This window comes from Salvelinus alpinus, chromosome 1 (genome assembly GCF_045679555.1).
Source record: "Salvelinus alpinus chromosome 1, SLU_Salpinus.1, whole genome shotgun sequence".
Classification (NCBI taxonomy): domain Eukaryota; kingdom Metazoa; phylum Chordata; class Actinopteri; order Salmoniformes; family Salmonidae; genus Salvelinus; species Salvelinus alpinus.
In genome coordinates, this window is record NC_092086.1 from 78,924,027 (window position 1) to 78,942,125 (window position 18,099).

At 44.9% G+C, this 18,099-nt stretch overlaps 1 protein-coding gene across 5 annotated transcripts in view; it reads right to left on the reverse strand.

Annotated features, from left to right (window-relative positions):
• cadm1a (cell adhesion molecule 1a) overlaps window positions 1-18,099 on the reverse strand; it is a 418,595-nt gene that overhangs the window by 87,385 nt on the left and 313,111 nt on the right. For 4 of the 5 annotated variants that reach the window (XM_071327384.1, XM_071327376.1, XM_071327368.1 and 1 more), the window contains exon 2: window positions 11,155-11,172. The exons of the other annotated variant lie outside the window; for it this stretch is intronic. In XM_071327384.1, the coding sequence (XP_071183485.1) occupies window positions 11,155-11,172 (18 nt within the window). The remainder of the gene's footprint in view (window positions 1-11,154; window positions 11,173-18,099) is intronic. 5 annotated transcript variants of the gene reach the window in all.

Below are 18,099 nucleotides of genomic sequence, written 5' to 3' on the forward strand. Positions count from 1 at the left end.
CTGTTATAGCAACAAAGGGGGACCAACTCCATTTAAAATTCCAAGATTTTGGAATGAGATGTTCGAGTAGCAGGTGTCCACATACTTTTGGTCATGTAATGTATGTTTACTAATTTATTTCCCTGAGCTTCCTTTTGCCATTGAAAGGCTCAGTCTGATCGGGTGGGCGTGTTGATATACATTTTTATATACACAGCACTGATTGGTGGATAGGATCGTCTACATTCTAGAGCCCTCAAACTCAACTCTGGACCTCGAAGCCAGTTTCACTGCATTTTTTTATGGTTCCCCTCTAATCAGGGATCGTTTTAGACCTGTGACACCAGGTGTGTGCAATTACGAATTAGTTAGAACAGAAAACCAGCAGGCTATGGACCTCGTAGGGTAAGAGTTGAGTACCCCTGCTCTAAAGCCTACCCATAGAATAAGTAATGTAATATGATCTCTATGAGCCTACCCTGCTTACCCCCTTCAAATTTGGAGGATACATATGCAAATAAAAGATGACTGGTTCTTAGTCAGAATAATAAGATCAGCTTGTGATGTCATGATCTGGGCCAAAAACTCCCACCTGAACAGGCTACAATTCCAGGCATTTTTTCTTTTTTTAACAGCTCTTACACAAAAAGTGCATTATCATAATTTGGTAATTAGACCAAATGAAATGAGTAGGTAAAATGACGAGAATATGTTTTAGCAGGTGTTTACCAAAAGAAGAGATGGCACTGCATGTGCAACACAAATAGTTCTGATAATACTGAATGTGTCACGTCAGAAACTGCATCCAAAAACAACAACTCAGAAAACCATGTCAGAGTGGGACCATATCACATGGCTTCAGTGCCCAGACTATCAGATCAATCATTCTCAATACTAGTCTAGATCTGTACCTTGGCAAATCCTCTAACTATCCTTGTGTGCATCTACTGCCATACATGTTTGGAATAACAACAAAGGAATGCAGCAGAGAGAGATGGATAAATCACGGTAGCCTCGCCTACAGATGGGACCGAGCTACAGCTCAACATACATACATGTATAGATGTGCATGTGTTTGAGCAAGAAGGAGGAGACACCTTGGCAAATTCAATGGGAGAGACGTGTGTACATATTGGATGAGTCTTCAGCAAAATTCTATCTCTACCCACCAAGAGTTGGGGGAAAAGTCTCTCAACTCACCCTGCATGCACCTGGCCAGAAAGCAGAGGATAAACAAAAGCAAAGATATGGTCTAACAGCACCAGAATGGGCACAGGAACATGTGTATATTAGTTAGAGGATGGCTATTGTATCTATGCTTCAATGAATTGATTGAACAATAAAATAAATGAATTCCTTACTGACAGGAATCAAATTAATTATTTGCAAATGGAATCTTGTAAACGATGAACCAAACTAGCATGTGCAATATAACATTAGTTTCCCCCTTTAAAGGCTCTCTAAGCTTTGCTGTGCATTTGCTTTCTGTGCATGTGTCAACAATCAACAAGGCTTGCCGTCATGCAAGAAAGGATTCATATCGGTTCCATTTGCATAGCTTGTTCAAACAGATCTGTGACATTATCTTTGTATGTAATTAGTGACGTTCAAAAGCGCTAGCACAGAGCATTGATCATTCTGGCCTAGATTAAACTTGTCAGATGAGGATGCTCTGTACGTTCAGCAGCACTAGCCTACACTGTGTGTGTGTGTGTGCTCGACTGAACTTGTGTGAGTGTATTTGTGCACACATTTGAGTGTGTGTGTGTGTGTGTGTGTGTGTGTGTGTGTGTGTGTGTGTGTGTGTGTGTGTGTGTGTGTGTGTGTGTGTGTGTGTGTGTGTGTGTGTGTGTGTGTGTGTGTGTGTGTGTGAGAGAAAGAAGAGACCCGAGTGTGTCTTTGCTAGTGTGTGATACATTTCCACGCTCGCCCTGACATGAGAGAGAGCACCAGCGGTTGGGAGAAGCCCACATGCGGTGCAAGTCACAGACAGCTGGCTGAAGGCTGCAGCACACCGCTGGATTGGAAAGGTCATTGGGCCCTCGTACTGTTGGTACTGTTCTCTCTGTAGAGGGGAGCGTAGAGGGTCCGGCAACCAGGGCTGGTACTAGCCCCCCCCAGTACACACTCTGCAAGTTCGATCAGAGAAAATAGCACCAGTGTCAAATTAGCATTGACCATGGGAGTTGCGTACAGAAGTGGCTCTTGAGCTGGCTAGCTAGCATACAGCAGGCTATTGAACAGACGCAGTGAGGAGCTCTTACTGTGCCACGCCCTTTGTTGAACTGTACTCTGCTAATGCTAACTGCCAATAAGTAAGTAATATTGCTAGAACGTTATTGGAATGTTAATGGAGTGCTTGTAGAGCTTTTAACCCTGTTAATATGCACACGGCTGGTGTCCTACCTTGAGATGAACGCTGAACTAACAGAATTGATTGGGTGAAAAGCAAGGTTGCCACTGTATTGGTTACATCTAACCAGTTCTGTCAGATTAGTGTTGAAGGGTCTATTTTCCCAGCATTTAACTAGGCCTGTAGCTTGTGCTTACGCTTAACTTATGTGTCATACCACATCTAAGGGGACATTTTAGAACAAACAAACAATGCTGTATTTTGACATGGTGAATTTGAGAGGTCAACTAGTCATTTCTCACAGAGTGTGCTTGACAGTCAATGTGTATCTAAGCACCCTAGATAATTTGATTCCCATCTGATGGCATTCTGTGTATGTGTCTGTGTCTCTCCCTCTGTCTGTCTGTCTGTGTGTGTGTGTGTGTGTGTGTGTCTGTGTGTGTGTGTGTGTGTGTGTGCATGCGTGCCTGCATGTGTTTGTGTGTCTGTGCGAGTTTTGTTGGTGTTCCCGCAAAAACAAGAGGCTCTTTTTTTCCTCTCCCTGCGATTTTTCACAATCCAATTCTGCTGTGAACCAGATGAGTGGCAGTGGCCATTGATCCCTCCATCTGTGAGTGGGAGACCCTGTTCAACAGAAATGCACGGTGATGCAGCCCTGCCAAAATCCCTAACCAACCAGTCACCGTCTCATATTAACACATACTGCTTTGATGCAAAGAACCCTAGCCTGGTCCCAATCTGTTTGTGCCGTCTTGCAAACTCCTATGTTCAATGTCATGCTAAATCATAGATGGCTGTACAGCACACACATATCTGGGACCAGGCTAAAATAACCCTGCTTCTACTCAATAAAAGCAAATGTTTTAAGCCTGATTTACACCGACACAGAAATGTTCTGCTTTTAAGATTAAACATATCTCATTAAATGGAGTAAAGAGGACGTTATAGAAATATTTTATTGCACAGTAGTAAAATAAAAAGGTTTGCTAGTGATGATGCTGAATCATTCAACAACGTCAAGTGGCTTAATTTTCCTCAGAAACGTTAATGGTTTCTTAAATACCGAGGATGTTTTAGTATTTGAGATAGCTCGCTCATTCAAAGGGAATGACTAAGAATGATTCCACATCATCTTTGACTTTTACTAAGTAATTTCACTAAGTGGCAATTGTTTGAATAAAAATAATTGTATCAAGAACAAACACTTATGAAACGCACTTGCAAACAACTCTGTACTACTTATCATGTTAACAGTGAACTGATGTCACCCAGAATCATGAAGCATATTCCAAAAGGGCCTAGCGCTTAAGTTGTGATTACTCGCCCCGAAGAAGAGTTTGAAGAAGCTTTTGTAGTGGCTAATTAGCAACGACGGCATGCCGTTTTTACATGCAGATTATGAGACAGTGTTTATAAACTGACCTCCTACGCCTCCATGCTTTGGAGGAGAAAACACCCGGGAAAATCCCTCAAAGGCTATTCTGTAATGGTCTTCCCTCTCTCCCTCCTTTCCTCATCACCATCATCCTCTCCACTCAGAGAGGAGATAGTGGGGAGACATTTGCAGTGCATTCCAATAAAAAGAGGGAAAAGAGAAGTAAACAAGGAGGGGGAAGCCTGGCCTGTGTGGTGCTAATGGATGGAGAGAAGTGGTGCAGAAAAGCATCTGAATCACGGCAGGGATGGGAGGATGTGTGTGTGTCTGTGGGTGTGTATGGGGGAGGGATGGGAGGATGTGTGTGTGTCTGTATGGGGAGGGATGGGAGGATGTGTGTGTGTCTGTGGGTGTGTGTGGGGGAGGGATGGGAGGATGTGTGTGTGTCTGTGGGTGTGTATGGGGAGGGATGGGAGGATGTGTGTGTGGGTGTGTGTGGGGGAAGGGATTGGAGGATTTGTGTGTGTCTGTGGGTGTGTGTGGGGGGAGGGATGGGAGGATGTGTGTGTCTGTGGGTGTGTGTAGGGGGAGGGATGGGAGGATGTGTGTGTGTCTGGGTGTGTGTGGGGGGAGGGATGGGAGGATGTGTGTGTGTCTGTGGGTGTGGATGGGGGAGGGATGGGGGAGGCATGGGAGGATGTGTGTGGGGGGGAGGGATGGGAGTGTGTGTGTGTCTGTGGGTGTGTATGGGGGAGGGAGGGGAGTGTGTGTGTGTCTGTGGGTGTGTATGGGGGAGGGAGGGGAGGGTGTGTGTGTGTCTGTGGGTGTGCATGAGGGAGGGGAGGGTGTGTGTGTCTGTGGGTGTGCATGAGGGAGGGAGGGGTGTGTGTGTGTCTGTGGGTGTGTGTGGGGGAGGGATGAGAGGATGTGTATGAGGGGAGGGTGTCAGAGAGGCAGTGGTGGCCTGGGCGCGCTACCAGAGGGCACGCCATTATGCTCTCTCATTTGGAAATCTCTTTCAGGAAGGAGAGAGAGGGAGGGAGGGAGGCAGGGAGAGAGAAGGATGGATGGAGGGGTCTCCTCTCCTCCACCCCCAGCCAGATAAACAAAACCAAGCTGAGACCCTGCAGAAGGGCTGAAGGAGGAGAGAGAGAGATGTGGTGAGAGAGAACAAGAGGGAGATACAGAGAGAGAAAGAGAGAGGTGGGGAGGTAGAGGGCACTGCAGCAGAACACAGGCTATCAGCATCCCTCTTCCCCCCTCCTCCCCCCCTCCCCTCCACACTCACTGTTTCTCCTCTTGGTTAGTGGTGTGTGTGTGTTAGTGTGTGTGAGAGGGAGTGCCTGTGTATGTGTATTTGCTACGTGGCTCTAGCACATGGCTGTCTCTCCACAGTCATCTTGTACACAAACACAACACAAAGCATTCACAAACCTGCTGCTCACTACTATCTAGTCTGGTATGTCTGTCCTCTACTGGTGTCTCCATGCCCTCGTGAGGCTTACTTACAATCCACTTTTATTTGAATTGCTTCATGAAGATCATCATCATCATCAAACAGTGTGCTCTACAACACCTGCAAACCAATCAATTCAGAGGAAAATATAGTGGTTGCATTGGTGTTTTCAACAGGCTTTGGAGGAGATCTAGATTAAAGGAATGCAAAGGGCACACAAGTAAACATTGACTAGAACCATTCAACGACAAAGCACGTGTGCAATGTTGCAGGCGTAGCTCTGTGTCGTAGTGTGCCCGTTTCTAGTTTTATTAGTGGTGTGTACAGGATACGCATGGTATACGCCGTCTAACGAAAGTGCTTACTCTCTGGTTCCTTCTCGACAATGCAACAACAATAACACATCATAAAGATGAGAATGCGAACATAAAGTAAATAGCTCAGTGGAATATATACAGTGGGGAGAACAAGTATTTGATACACTGCCGATTTTGCAGGTTTTCCTACTTACAAAGCATGTAGAGGTCTGTAATTTTTATCATAGGTACACTTCAACTGGTACACTTCAACTGTCAACAAAAATCCAGAAAATCACATTGTATGATTTTTAAGTAATTCATTTGCATTTTATTGCATGACATAAGTATTTGATCACCTACCAACCAGTAACAATTCCGGCTCTCACAGACCTGTTAGTTTTTCTTTAAGAAGCCCTCCTGTTCTCCACTCATTACCTGTATTAACTGCACCTGTTTGAACTCGTTACCTGTATAAAAGACACCTGTCCACACACTCAATCAAACAGACTCCAACCTCTCCACAATGGCCAAGACCAGAGAGCTGTGTAAGGACATCAGGGATAAAATTGTAGACCTGCACAAGGCTGGGATGGGCTACAGGACAATAGGCAAGCAGCTTGATGAGAAGGCAACAACTGTTGGCGCAATTATTAGAAAATAGAAGAAAATAGAAGAAGTTCAAGATGATGGTCAATCACCCTCGGTCTGGGGCTCCATGCAAGATCTCACCTCGTGGGGCATCAATGATCATGAGGAAGGTGAGGGATCAGCCCAGAACTACACGGCAGGACCTGGTCAATGACCTGAAGAGAGCTGGGACCACAGTCTCAAAGAAAACCATTAGTAACACACTACGCCGTCATGGATTAAAATCCTGCAGCGCACACAAGGTCCCCCTGCTCAAGCAGGCGCATGTCCAGGCCCGTCTGAAGTTTGCCAATGACCATCTGGATGATCCAGAGGAGGAATGGGAGAAGGTCATGTGGTCTGATGATTCAAAAATAGAGCTTTTTGGTCTAAACTCCACTCGCCGTGTTTGGAGGAAGAAGAAGGATGAGTACAACCCCAAGAACACCATCCCAACCGTGAAGCATGGAGGTGGAAACATCATTCTTTGGGGATGCTTTTCTGCAAAGGGGACAGGACGACTGCACCGTATTGAGGGGAGGATGGATGGGGCCATGTATTGCGAGATCTTAGCCAACAACCTCCTTCCCTCAGTAAGAGCATTGATGATGGGTCGTGGCTGGGTCTTCCAGCATGACAACGACCCGAAACACACAGCCAGGGCAACTAAGGAGTGGCTCCGTAAGAAGTATCTCAAGGTCCTGGAGTGGCCTAGCCAGTCTCCAGACCTGAACCCAATAGAAAATCTTTGGAGGGAGCTGAAAGTCCGTATTGCCCAGCGACAGCCCCGAAACCTGAAGGATCTGGAGAAGGTCTGTATGGAGGAGTGGGCCAAAATCCCTGCTGCAGTGTGTGCAAACCTGGTCAAGAACTACAGGAAACGTATGATCTCTGTAATTGCAAACAAAGGATTCTGTACCAAATATTAAGTTCTGCTTTTCTGATGTATCAAATACTTATGTCATGCAATAAAATGCGAATTAATTACTTAAAAATCATACAATGTGATTTTCGGGATTTTTGTTTTAGATTCCGTCTCTCACAGTTGAAGTGTACCTATGATAAAAATTACAGACCTCTACATGCTTTGTAAGTAGGAAAATCGGCAAAATCGGCAGTGTATCAAATACTTGTTCTCCCCACTGTATATATTTTTTTGCATCAGTATAATACAGGAAGGCACAATTTATAGTCCAATATTTACACATCAGAGAAAGGTGGAATTTGAGGGCAAGTGTTTAAATTGTTCAGTATTAGCAGGCTTTTGTGTGTGTGCACGTGCAGAACGAGAGCGACAGAGACAGAGAGACAGAGAGACAGAGAGACAGAGAGAGAGAGAGTGTGTGTGTGTGTGTGTGTGCGTGATTTGTGAGAGAGAAGAGCGTGTATGTGATCTCAAGGACCCATCTGAACACAGATATGAATCCCTGTACTGTGGCCTGCAGATTAACTGCCATGCGGGAGCCCCTGTCCTCTGCTCCTCTCACATCTCCCTCTATTGATTGCCCCGAAAGAACCCCCTCTCTCACACACACATAAACACACTTGCATGCACACACACATACACACTAATGTCATCAGTGCGTTGGGAGAGGGGAGGGGGGGGGGGGGGGGCAAGGAGTCCTTGTGGCACAGGTTTGTCCTTGAGGTCAGAGCGAGGAGGCAGACACTGTTCAACAAGACATATTTAGGAGGTCCTGTTGTTTTCAAATCTCAGCGCAGCCAATTCCATGTATTTCATGTATTCCAGGACTTGGACACCTGATTCAACTGAGAGGTTGAATGAGACGTTTAGTAAACATGGTTATAGTGCATTAAATCATTTGTTGGTCTTTTCTGTTAGATTGGGTCATTTTCATAGGACTTTATTGACCTAACATAAATGAAATTCCAGTCAGTTATACTAAAACGGGATCAGTCTAGACAATTGATCTAGACTGAAACACAAAGGTCTCAGGCTGAAACATTCATGTATAATAGAGGTGGTGGATTTACCGGGCGCAGTGTTGCATTACTAAGTATTTCTTCTAATCAAGTGTCTGGAGAATGTATCTACTCCTCTGCGCCTGCGAAACATCATTAGGACAGCCTCTGTTTATCGTCCGTTCAGGAAAGGAAATAGAATTCAAATCACAAATTGGGAAAATGCCCATAATTTCAGCGGAATAATTTTATTTCAATTCCCGACTTCAAAGGGACTGGAATTGATCCTGATCCTACGCTATGCTAGGTCTAAACTCCAGCACGAGTGCTGTCCTTCCTGTTGGCTCAGTTGGTAGAGCGCAACGTGGGACCAGTATGAAAAAATATGAAAAGTCGCTCTGGATAAAAGCATCTGCTAAATTACTAAAATGTCAACAGCTCTCCCCTCAACAGCACACCCCTCAACAGCTCTCCCCTCAACAGCTCTCCCCTCAACAGCACACCCCTCAACAGCTCTCCCCTCAACAGCACACCCCTCAACAGCTCTCCCATCAACAGCTCTCCCCTCAACAGCTCTCCCATCAACAGCTCTCCCCTCAACAGCACACCCCTCAACAGCTCTCCCCTCAACAGCACACCCCTCAACAGCTCTCCCATCAACAGCTCTCCCCTCAACAGCTCTCCCCTCAACAGCTCTCCCATCAACAGCTCTCCCCTCAACAGCTCTCCCATCAACAGCTCTCCCCTCAACAGCACACCCCTCAACAGCTCTCCCATCAACAGCTCTCCCCTCAACAGCACACCCCTCAACAGCTCTCCCATCAACAGCTCTCCCCTCAACAGCACACCCCTCAACAGCTCTCCCATCAACAGCACACCCCTCAACAGCTCTCCCATCAACAGCTCTCCCCTCAACAGCTCTCCCCTCAACAGCACACCCCTCAACAGCTCTCCCATCAACAGCACACCCCTCAACAGCTCTCCCCTCAACAGCTCTCCCATCAACAGCTCTCCCCTCAACAGCTCTCCCCTCAACAGCACACCCCTCAACAGCTCTCCCATCAACAGCACACCCCTCAACAGCTCTCCCATCAACAGCTCTCCCCTCAACAGCTCTCCCCTCAACAGCACACCCCTCAACAGCTCTCCCATCAACAGCTCTCCCATCAACAGCACATCCCTCAACAGCTCTCCCATCAACAGCACACCCCTCAACAGCTCTCCCATCAACAGCACACCCCTCAACAGCTCTCCCATCAACAGCACACCCCTCAACAGCTCTCCCATCAACAGCACACCCCTCAACAGCTCTCCCCATCAAGTCCTTTAGGGATTTACTGGAAGTTTACAGCCAGCAACTTTTACCAGTCCTCCAGCCATAAAGCGCTTTGTAGTTTTTGTATTTTACTTAATATATAGATGGTGACTGTACAGTACAGTATGTCTTTGGCAGAGGGGAAGGAGAGCAGAGCAGTGATGCTCAGTTGGCAATCTGTTGTAGAAGACCACAGCATAACAGTGGGTGGGGTAGGATAGGACAGGATATCACTGAGCATAGAGCCGTGAAGGACTGTCCTCCTCTTAGCAAGGGCTGGGCTCTATCCAATCCCCCTCGGGAAGAATCTTTCGCAGCTCAATTCTAATTTATATACGTATAAATAACGGAGGGTGACATTAATAATTGGATCGAAGGCAGGGGCTAAACACACACACACTAGGCCCTCTGCCAAGCGAGGCAGTGTTTTTGCGAACGCTAGTTCAATACTGGCTCAGCATCTTTGGCGTGATTGAATGTGGATGGGGGGGCGGGTGGGAGCATTAATCGCCCGTGCCGCAGTGAGGGGCGTTGTCGGGCCGTCTAGTTTCAACGTCTGACTGTCCTCAACCTCTGTCTACAGTAGTCTACAGCTAACGTGCTAAAAGCCAACGGTCTGGTACGGATATGAGGCCGTGAAGGTGTTGGACAATTCTGGTCCCAGAGACCCACAGAGTGTGCAGGCTTTGGTTCCACCCCTGCACCAACACACCTGATTCAGTGACTTAACTGATAGTGGTCTTCAATTTAGACCATGATTAGATGAGCTGGGATGGAATAAAGACATCCACTCACTGTAGCTCTCCAGGACTGGAGATGTACGAGAGTTGTTGAGAGAGTACTGACTGTATGCTAACTGCTAACGTGCTATTTCATTGTGGCTGACTGTTTGAAAGCCAGTCAAGTTGAAGACGAAAAAATAGACCTTACTTTGTAGCTTGTGTCATTTCTTTTGGTTCCAACCACAAATTCAGACCAGTTTGCCATGGTGCCATGGTGTAACACAAACAGACTAAAACAGGCCTTGTTAGCAGGCAAATGAGGAACGGTGTTGTTTTGAAGCAGGTATGTCCTGGTTTGCCATCCATTTAAAAGTAACTAAGTATGAAGGAAGTGGCATCCTTAAAATAACCTCTTAAGTTTTGCTAAGGAGTATCAAAATGATTCCATTATGAATAACTTGTGATATATTCTAGTGAGGCATGTGAGATGATAAGCTTTTAAACTGGTTCATCGAAGTCCAAACAATATCATAATTCAGTCACAAAAATACTTTGTTTTATGGACAATGCAAACAATTTCACATACCACAGACCATCAACATCTAAAAACCTAACACAAAACAACACTGACAAGAAAAAGAGAATGTGACAAACTGTAGCTCTAGAGTCTAGTGACCTTCTGCTCATACAAACTGGTTTTAAGATCAGCTCTCCCTGCCCCCATGTCTAACATCATCCATTATGCAGTACTCAACAAAACTGACCCTAGACCAGCTATAGAGAGCAAAAGGTTGCAAGAACAAGAGAAGAAAAGACGTGAAGAAGAAACAAAAGCAGGTGCAGAAGCAAGAGATAGTCTATCAGCAGCTATGGAGCGGCGGCGGCGGCGGAAGATGTACGAAAACAGAGGAGAAGGAAAGGCAGTGAGAGAAAAAGTGTGATAAAAGAAAATTGATATGGAAAGACCACTGCGATAGTTAGTATGCAGCACACAAACACTAGACGCTGAGAGGCGACCATTCTGTAAAAACTAAGAGAAGAGAAGGGCACGAGTGAGAGAGAGAAATCAATGAAAAGAGAGAAGAAGGAGGTAGGGGGGGTTTACCTGGGTACTGAGCAGCTCCTGTGTCAGGGGAAAGGAAAAGAGAGAGAGAGAGTAGCGTTAGCATTAGCGATAAGCCCCTTTCACCACAGATTAACAGCCTCCAACATCACCAGTGCAGAGGAGAGGTAGCTCATTGGCATAGCGTGAGGCCACATATGAAGGCAGAGAGAGAGGATTTCTAGGGTACATGATTTCTTCTCAGGGAAAGGGTGAATAGTTTCATTCATTCAATAGCACACATGGCATTTCAATTCAGTCAATTCACCAGTAGAAGATTTGACTTTTCAGTTATAAGTCATATTCAATACAGCTTGACATAATCATAGTATAATAAACATAGTTTAATATTGAACACCTCAGAATTGGTCTGAATAGCAAGCACACGCTTATTGGTGGTTCAATTCATATGACAGTGAAAGCAAATTACACCATTTCAGAGATGTTAGGTACCAGATTTGTCCATCTGTGGTTTCTGCCATCGCTATCCTCCTGAAAATGAACATCTTCACCCATAATGCAATTCATTTGTCACCCGTTACATCTTTAAAAACCGCTCTACGCCAACCGAGCATCAGGATTCTGCTCTGAGGCTGGTTCTGATTAGACAACCCATATCCTTTCAACATTTGCCAAATTTCAATCACGGTGACATACTAATTATCAATTCTCCAAGAGACAAGTGGGAGTCTGTCGATTCCTCCTAGTAGCCGAGAAATCAGTTGAAATTTTCAGAGTGGAGACTGAAAAGAAAATATATCCTATTTGGTTTCCGTTTATATCCTGAGAGACATTTCAACTCGTATTTGTGGCACAGATGCATCTAATGGATGTCTGAAATGGTCAAAAATGTATCATCGGCTGACATCGTCTAGATTTGATTCCATTGAACTTTGCTGAGCAATCAGACTGAATTTTTCTCTCTGCATTGTTGGGAAGGGCTCGTAAGTAAGCATTTCACTGTTTGTCTAAACCTGTTGTTTACGCAGCATGTGATAAATAAAATGTGATTTGATTTTTATTTGAATCACTCGTATATGTTTCTTACTCACTCTGCTGTTAGTAGGCTAAAAGCCATGAACACACACACACACACACACACACACACACACACACACACACACACACACACACACACACACACACACACACACACACACACACACACACACACACACACACACACACAGTGGCGGTCCCTGAAGTGACTCTTATCAACACTGTATGAAAATGATTTTGTGTTTTTCAGGAATGCTGAATTATCTGTGTTGCTCTCACCATCACCCATTCTGTCACACCTCTGGAAAGCAGAGATGCTGTTGTGATAACATCCTGTAGGTCTGATATCTGGTTGGAAGTTCACTTTTACAGTATTCTATTGGTCAACAAATTTTAGCCTTTGATATTAAATTCTCAGACCTTTTTTGATAGTATATTCCTGTAACTCCACAATAGTCCTGCTTGCACATTGCTATTTATCTTATGGAGTCAAGTGATATATGCATTTGATTGACTTTTTGAATATAAATGGCATAGTCTCATTATGGGTTGCAGGTGAGTTATACAGTATATCAAATGATTACCCACTACACACACACACAGAGCGAGTACAAAACAAACACACACGCACACCCCAAACCCAGCACCACCAGTCTCCCCTGCTTAAGGATTCCAGTCATGACCCAGGCCACGGCAACTAAGTGGTTCAGAGAGCCACGGGGGGACCCGGGCCACCCTGGAGATCAGGTTCCTGGAACACAGGCCAGGGGGAAGGGGCTTGCAATGTTAAGTAAATGCCAGACAGTTGTGAATAACTCTGCATGGCCATTTCAACCCCACCGGTCCTGAGGGGGGCTGCCTGGCTAACCCGCCAACCCCTCTTGCCCGGCATGGCCATGTCGCCGGTATGCAACCATCCAACCCTCCAACAACCGTGGAGGTGAGGTTAAATGCTGGAACCAGAGAGATGCATTAAACATGAGTCATTTCAAATGAAAGGTAGCTACTCCCTACTCTAAAAATGATAGGAACATTAACCAGGGGTCAGACAGGCTGGGCTGCATTAATGAAGGCTTGATGCCTCTCTTTAAAATCACCTCTACAGCCCGCAAGAACACTTCACTTCATAAAATGGCTACAGAACAGCTCAAAGACAGACTGGCCTTCTCTCTCGCACACACATCCCCATCGATATGCATGGACACACACAAACATTTCTGAGTGTGAGAGACCTGCAAGAATCTCTATAGCAGCAGCAAAAAATGACCACCAAGTTCATATTCAAAGCCTCAATAGAAATACGGGCCTAATTGCATATGTAATATGGTTTGTATTGCAGACCTACAGTAGGTTAATAATCCAGACATAGCAATCTGCTACTGTCAGCAAAATCCTATCAAGTCAAGGAGCTTCTGACAGCATTAACCCTCTGCTGAACTCTCTACATTAACATTAGTTCAACCCTTTCCTCCTCTAAGGCCTTACTGGAGGAACCATACCTCTAACCTTGTCATCCTTGTCAACCTTTTATGTAGTAGTCCCAAAAGTGCAAAGCTCGCCCACCCTGTGCGCCAGCCCCAAATGAAGTGTACCGAAGGTATTTGAAAGAAAATAATAGGCAATCTATTTTTGACCCAGGTCTGAATGGCACAGATCCAGACATGGGGAAGTTGGCGGTAGCTGGGTCCTCCTCTTCCACCCCCACCCCATTCAAAAGGTGGAGTGTAACCGCATTATGTCGTGATTCAATCGGAAATCTGCAGCTGGAGGGCCATGAAATTGGACATGATGAGTGTGCCACATTAAAAAGTAATTATCGATACCGCTCTCCCATTGTCTCCCTTACAAGCCGCCGAAGTGAATCAAAGTCTGAATGAAAATGGATTCAACCTTATTCCAGTCAACACTAACAATTTGTTTTGTTTTCAAAGCCCCAGTGACCCAATTGTGACTACATTACCGGGAGAGCATTCTTCTTGTGATTGAGATCATACTGTATTGTGTGTGCGCCACTGTGACTCGTGTGTGTGTAAGTGACACAGACTGCAAGAAAGACATCTACAAGTCTGAAATATCACTTACTCACACGCAAACACACACACACACACACACACACACACACACACACACACACACACACACACACACACACACACACACACACACACACACACACACACCAGGGGATGAGACGAAGGCCGCTGTTGAACAGGGACACAGTGGAGCTCTATGAAACCTATGAACCAGCCATTTGTTTTCTTCCACTCTCACTCGTTCTCTCCCCCCTACACTGGAAGCATCGGCTCGGCTCGCTCATCCACGCTCGGCGTCTGAGTCAGTATGGAGAGGGACTTAACAGCTGTCTGCGGCACCGCGATTAAACGCCTGCGCTGTCACACTGATAAGCTGGCGGTGATGGGAAAATTCCCCCGCCATGTCCCAGCGTGACCTGGGCGAGGTCACCACCACAATCATGGGTGGCGCCGAGAGATTGGGAAAATATCAAACCCGGAGATCTTGGATTAATGTAGGTTTCTTAGTGTTTCAAGAGGGGGGAAAACTATGTGCACTGCAGAGCAGACACAGTGTAGGACTCATTTGGAATATTAAGTTATTTTTGTGTGAGTTTTCGTGTTGCACCGCTGAGACAGAAGAAGCCACGGATGAGGTCTGTTGTTACTAAGCGCTGCGATGCACTGCGCTGATTGTGCACGACGTCTGTAAGGTTAAGATGCACTGAAGTACCATAAGTGGCGGAGAGTCATCATAAAAAAACATGGCTCTCGTCATGGCTCTAATGTAAGTCAGGGGTAAACCGCAAACACAAAGTGACTCACTCATCTCTGAGTGGACCTCTCTCCACTGAGCCAACTCATTCAGCACTATCTAGGCTAAATAGGCTATACAAAACACACATACTGGCTATATAAATGATGTAAGGACCATACACAATGTACAGATGTCGGATCTTAATTGGAGCCAGTTCGCAACAGCGGAAAAATAATCCTGCAGCAACAGGAAATGTGAATTATTATGTGGATTATAATTAATGGACATTTTTGTAGGGGTTGTAAAAATGTTCGTAAAGGAAAATCAAGTCTGACATTTCAAAGTGGAAATTAAACTTCAGAAGCCTTTTTAAACATTAAATACACTTTATAAAATTCATACATTGCAGGAAAGTTCTCCTTCAACAGGATGATCAAGATCCTACACCTGTATGTTAACTTTGCACTTTGCATGTGAATGTTCAGTATGTAACCAATGCTGCGTAAGTGCCACTCAAAATAAACATTCCAGGGCCAAGGCAGTTCCAGTGCATTAGGAAAGTATTCAGACCCCTTCCCTTTTCAACATTTTGTTACATTACAGCCTTATTCTAAAATGGATTACATTTTTCCCATCATCAGTCTACACACAATACCCCACAATGACAAAGTGAAAACAGGTTTTTAACAAATGTATGAAAATAAAATAAAAATACAATAAAGAAATACCTTATTTACATAAGTATTCTGACCCTTTGATATGAGACTCAAAATTGAGCTCAAGTGCATCCTGTTTCCATTGATCATCCTTGAGATGTTTCTAAAACTTAATTGGGTTCCACCTGTCTATATAAGGTCCCACAGTTGACAGTGCATGTCAGAGCAAAAACCAAGCCATGAGGTCGAAAGGATTGTCCGTAGAGCTCCGAGACAGGATTGTGTGAAGGCACAGGTCTGGGGAAGGGTAACAAAACATTTCTACAGCATTTAAGGTCCTCAAGAACACAGTGGCCTCCATCATTCTTAAATGGAAGAAGTTTGGAACCACCAAGACTCTTCCTAGCTCCCTGACCAAACTGAGCAAACTGGGGAGAACCATCTCTGCGGCACTCCACCAATCAGGCCTTTATGGTTGAGGCACATGACAGGCCGCTTGGAGTTTGTCAAAAGGCACCTAAAGACTCTCAGACCATGAGAAACAAGATTCTCTGGTCTGATGGAACCAAGATTGAACTCTTCGGCCTGAATGCCAAGCGTCACGTCTGGAGAAAACCTGTTATGGTGGAGACAGCATCACGCTGTGGGGATGTTTTTCAGCGGCAGGGACTGAGAGACTAGTCAGGATTGAGGGAAAGATGAAGGGAGCAAAGTACAGAGAGATCCTTGATAAAAACCTTCTCTGGAGCGCTCAGGACCTCAGACTGGTACAAAAGTTCACCTTCCAACAGGACAACGACCTTAAGCACACTGCCAAGACAACGCAGGAGTGGCTTCGGGAGAATTCACTGAATGTCCTTGAGTGGCCCAGCCCGAGCCTGGAATTGTACCCGATCTAACATCTCTGAAGAGACCTGAAAATAGCTGTGCAGTGACGCTCCCCATCCAACCTGACAGAGCTTGAGAGGATCTGCAGAGAAGAATGGGAGAAACTCCGCAAACAGAGGTGTGCCAAGATTGTAGCGTCATACCCAAGAAGACTCAAGGTTGTAATCACTGCCAAAGGTTCAACAAAGTACTGAGTAAAGGGTCTGAATACTTATGTAAATGTTATATTAAAAAGAAAATATATATATACACACACATTTGCAAAAATGTCTGAAAAAACAGTTTTTGGTTTGTCATTATGGGGTATTGTGTGTATACTGATGAGAAAAAACAAACAATTTAATCAATTTTAGAATAAGGCTGTAACGTCACAAAATGTGTAAAGAGTCAAGGGGTCTGAATATTTTCCGAATGCACTGTACATATGGTTGACTACTACTTAGTACTGCAGCAAATAATGTTGTCTATGTAGACAAAAACATGTGCGCAAAAGTGGTAGCCACCACTGTACATAGCTACAAAGTAACTAATCTGTTTTGAGGTGGTATAATTATTCCACTAGTAGTTGCTGTGGTATATAAGGCCATTGGCAATGGTAAGTGTGACCTATGGCCCTGATAGTATCACTTGTACAGTACATACAGCCCTACACCAATATTGCGTCTTTTATTGTAGCACTGACAGTCAATGTCCCTATCTGTACCTCCCTCCACCACATGTTGCGTTGTGCTTTGGCCAGGAACTTTATCTTATTACTGGTCCCAGTGTTTCCATTTTGGGGAACATTAGGCTATTGCGTGCAGGGCTCCGTATTGCTAGCGAGATGGCTGGGGTACAGGGAAAGCACAGATGGACACCACTGACTGGACTGGGGGGGAGGGGAGGGAGACCAGGGGACTGGAGCGTGACCCGCCACGCTGTCGTGTAATTAAGAGGTTAGGAGGGCCGACCGTGTTCTCATATCAGAGGGGGATTGGTTGGATAGGCCATGGCGTGCGGCATGGGCACCACGGCAACAAGATTGGCTCGCTCAGTTATTATCTTACAAAACAGCCAGGCACCAAAACCTGTTTAGATGACGTGACAAAATACTGGTTCAGATGTGCGCCTGTATTTCTCTCAGTAGGACTAAAGCTGTTTTCTGAATGGCAGTTTACAGAATGATAGAGGTATGATTTAGGACAATTCCACAGAACAGAATGATGGTGAGACTCAGACTTTTCTCTTTTAAAATGTACAGTACCAGTCAAACGTTTGGACACACCTACTCATTCAAGGGTTTCTCCTTATTTTTTTTTACTATTTTCTACATTGTAGAATAATAGTGAAGACATCAAAACAATGAAATATTATGTAATAACCAAAAAAGAACTTCTGTTGTAAAAGCATTCCAGGTGAAGCTGGTTGAGAGAATGCCAGGAGTGTGCAAAGCTGTCATCAAGGCAACGGGTGGCTACTTTCAAGAATCTCAAAAATAAAATATATGTTGATTTGTTTAACACTTTATTGGTTACTACATGATTCCATATGTATTATTTCATAGTTTTGATGTCTTCACTATTGTTCTACAATGTAGAAAATAGTAAAAATAAAGATAAACCCTGGAATGAGAAGGTGTGTCCAAACTTTTGACTGG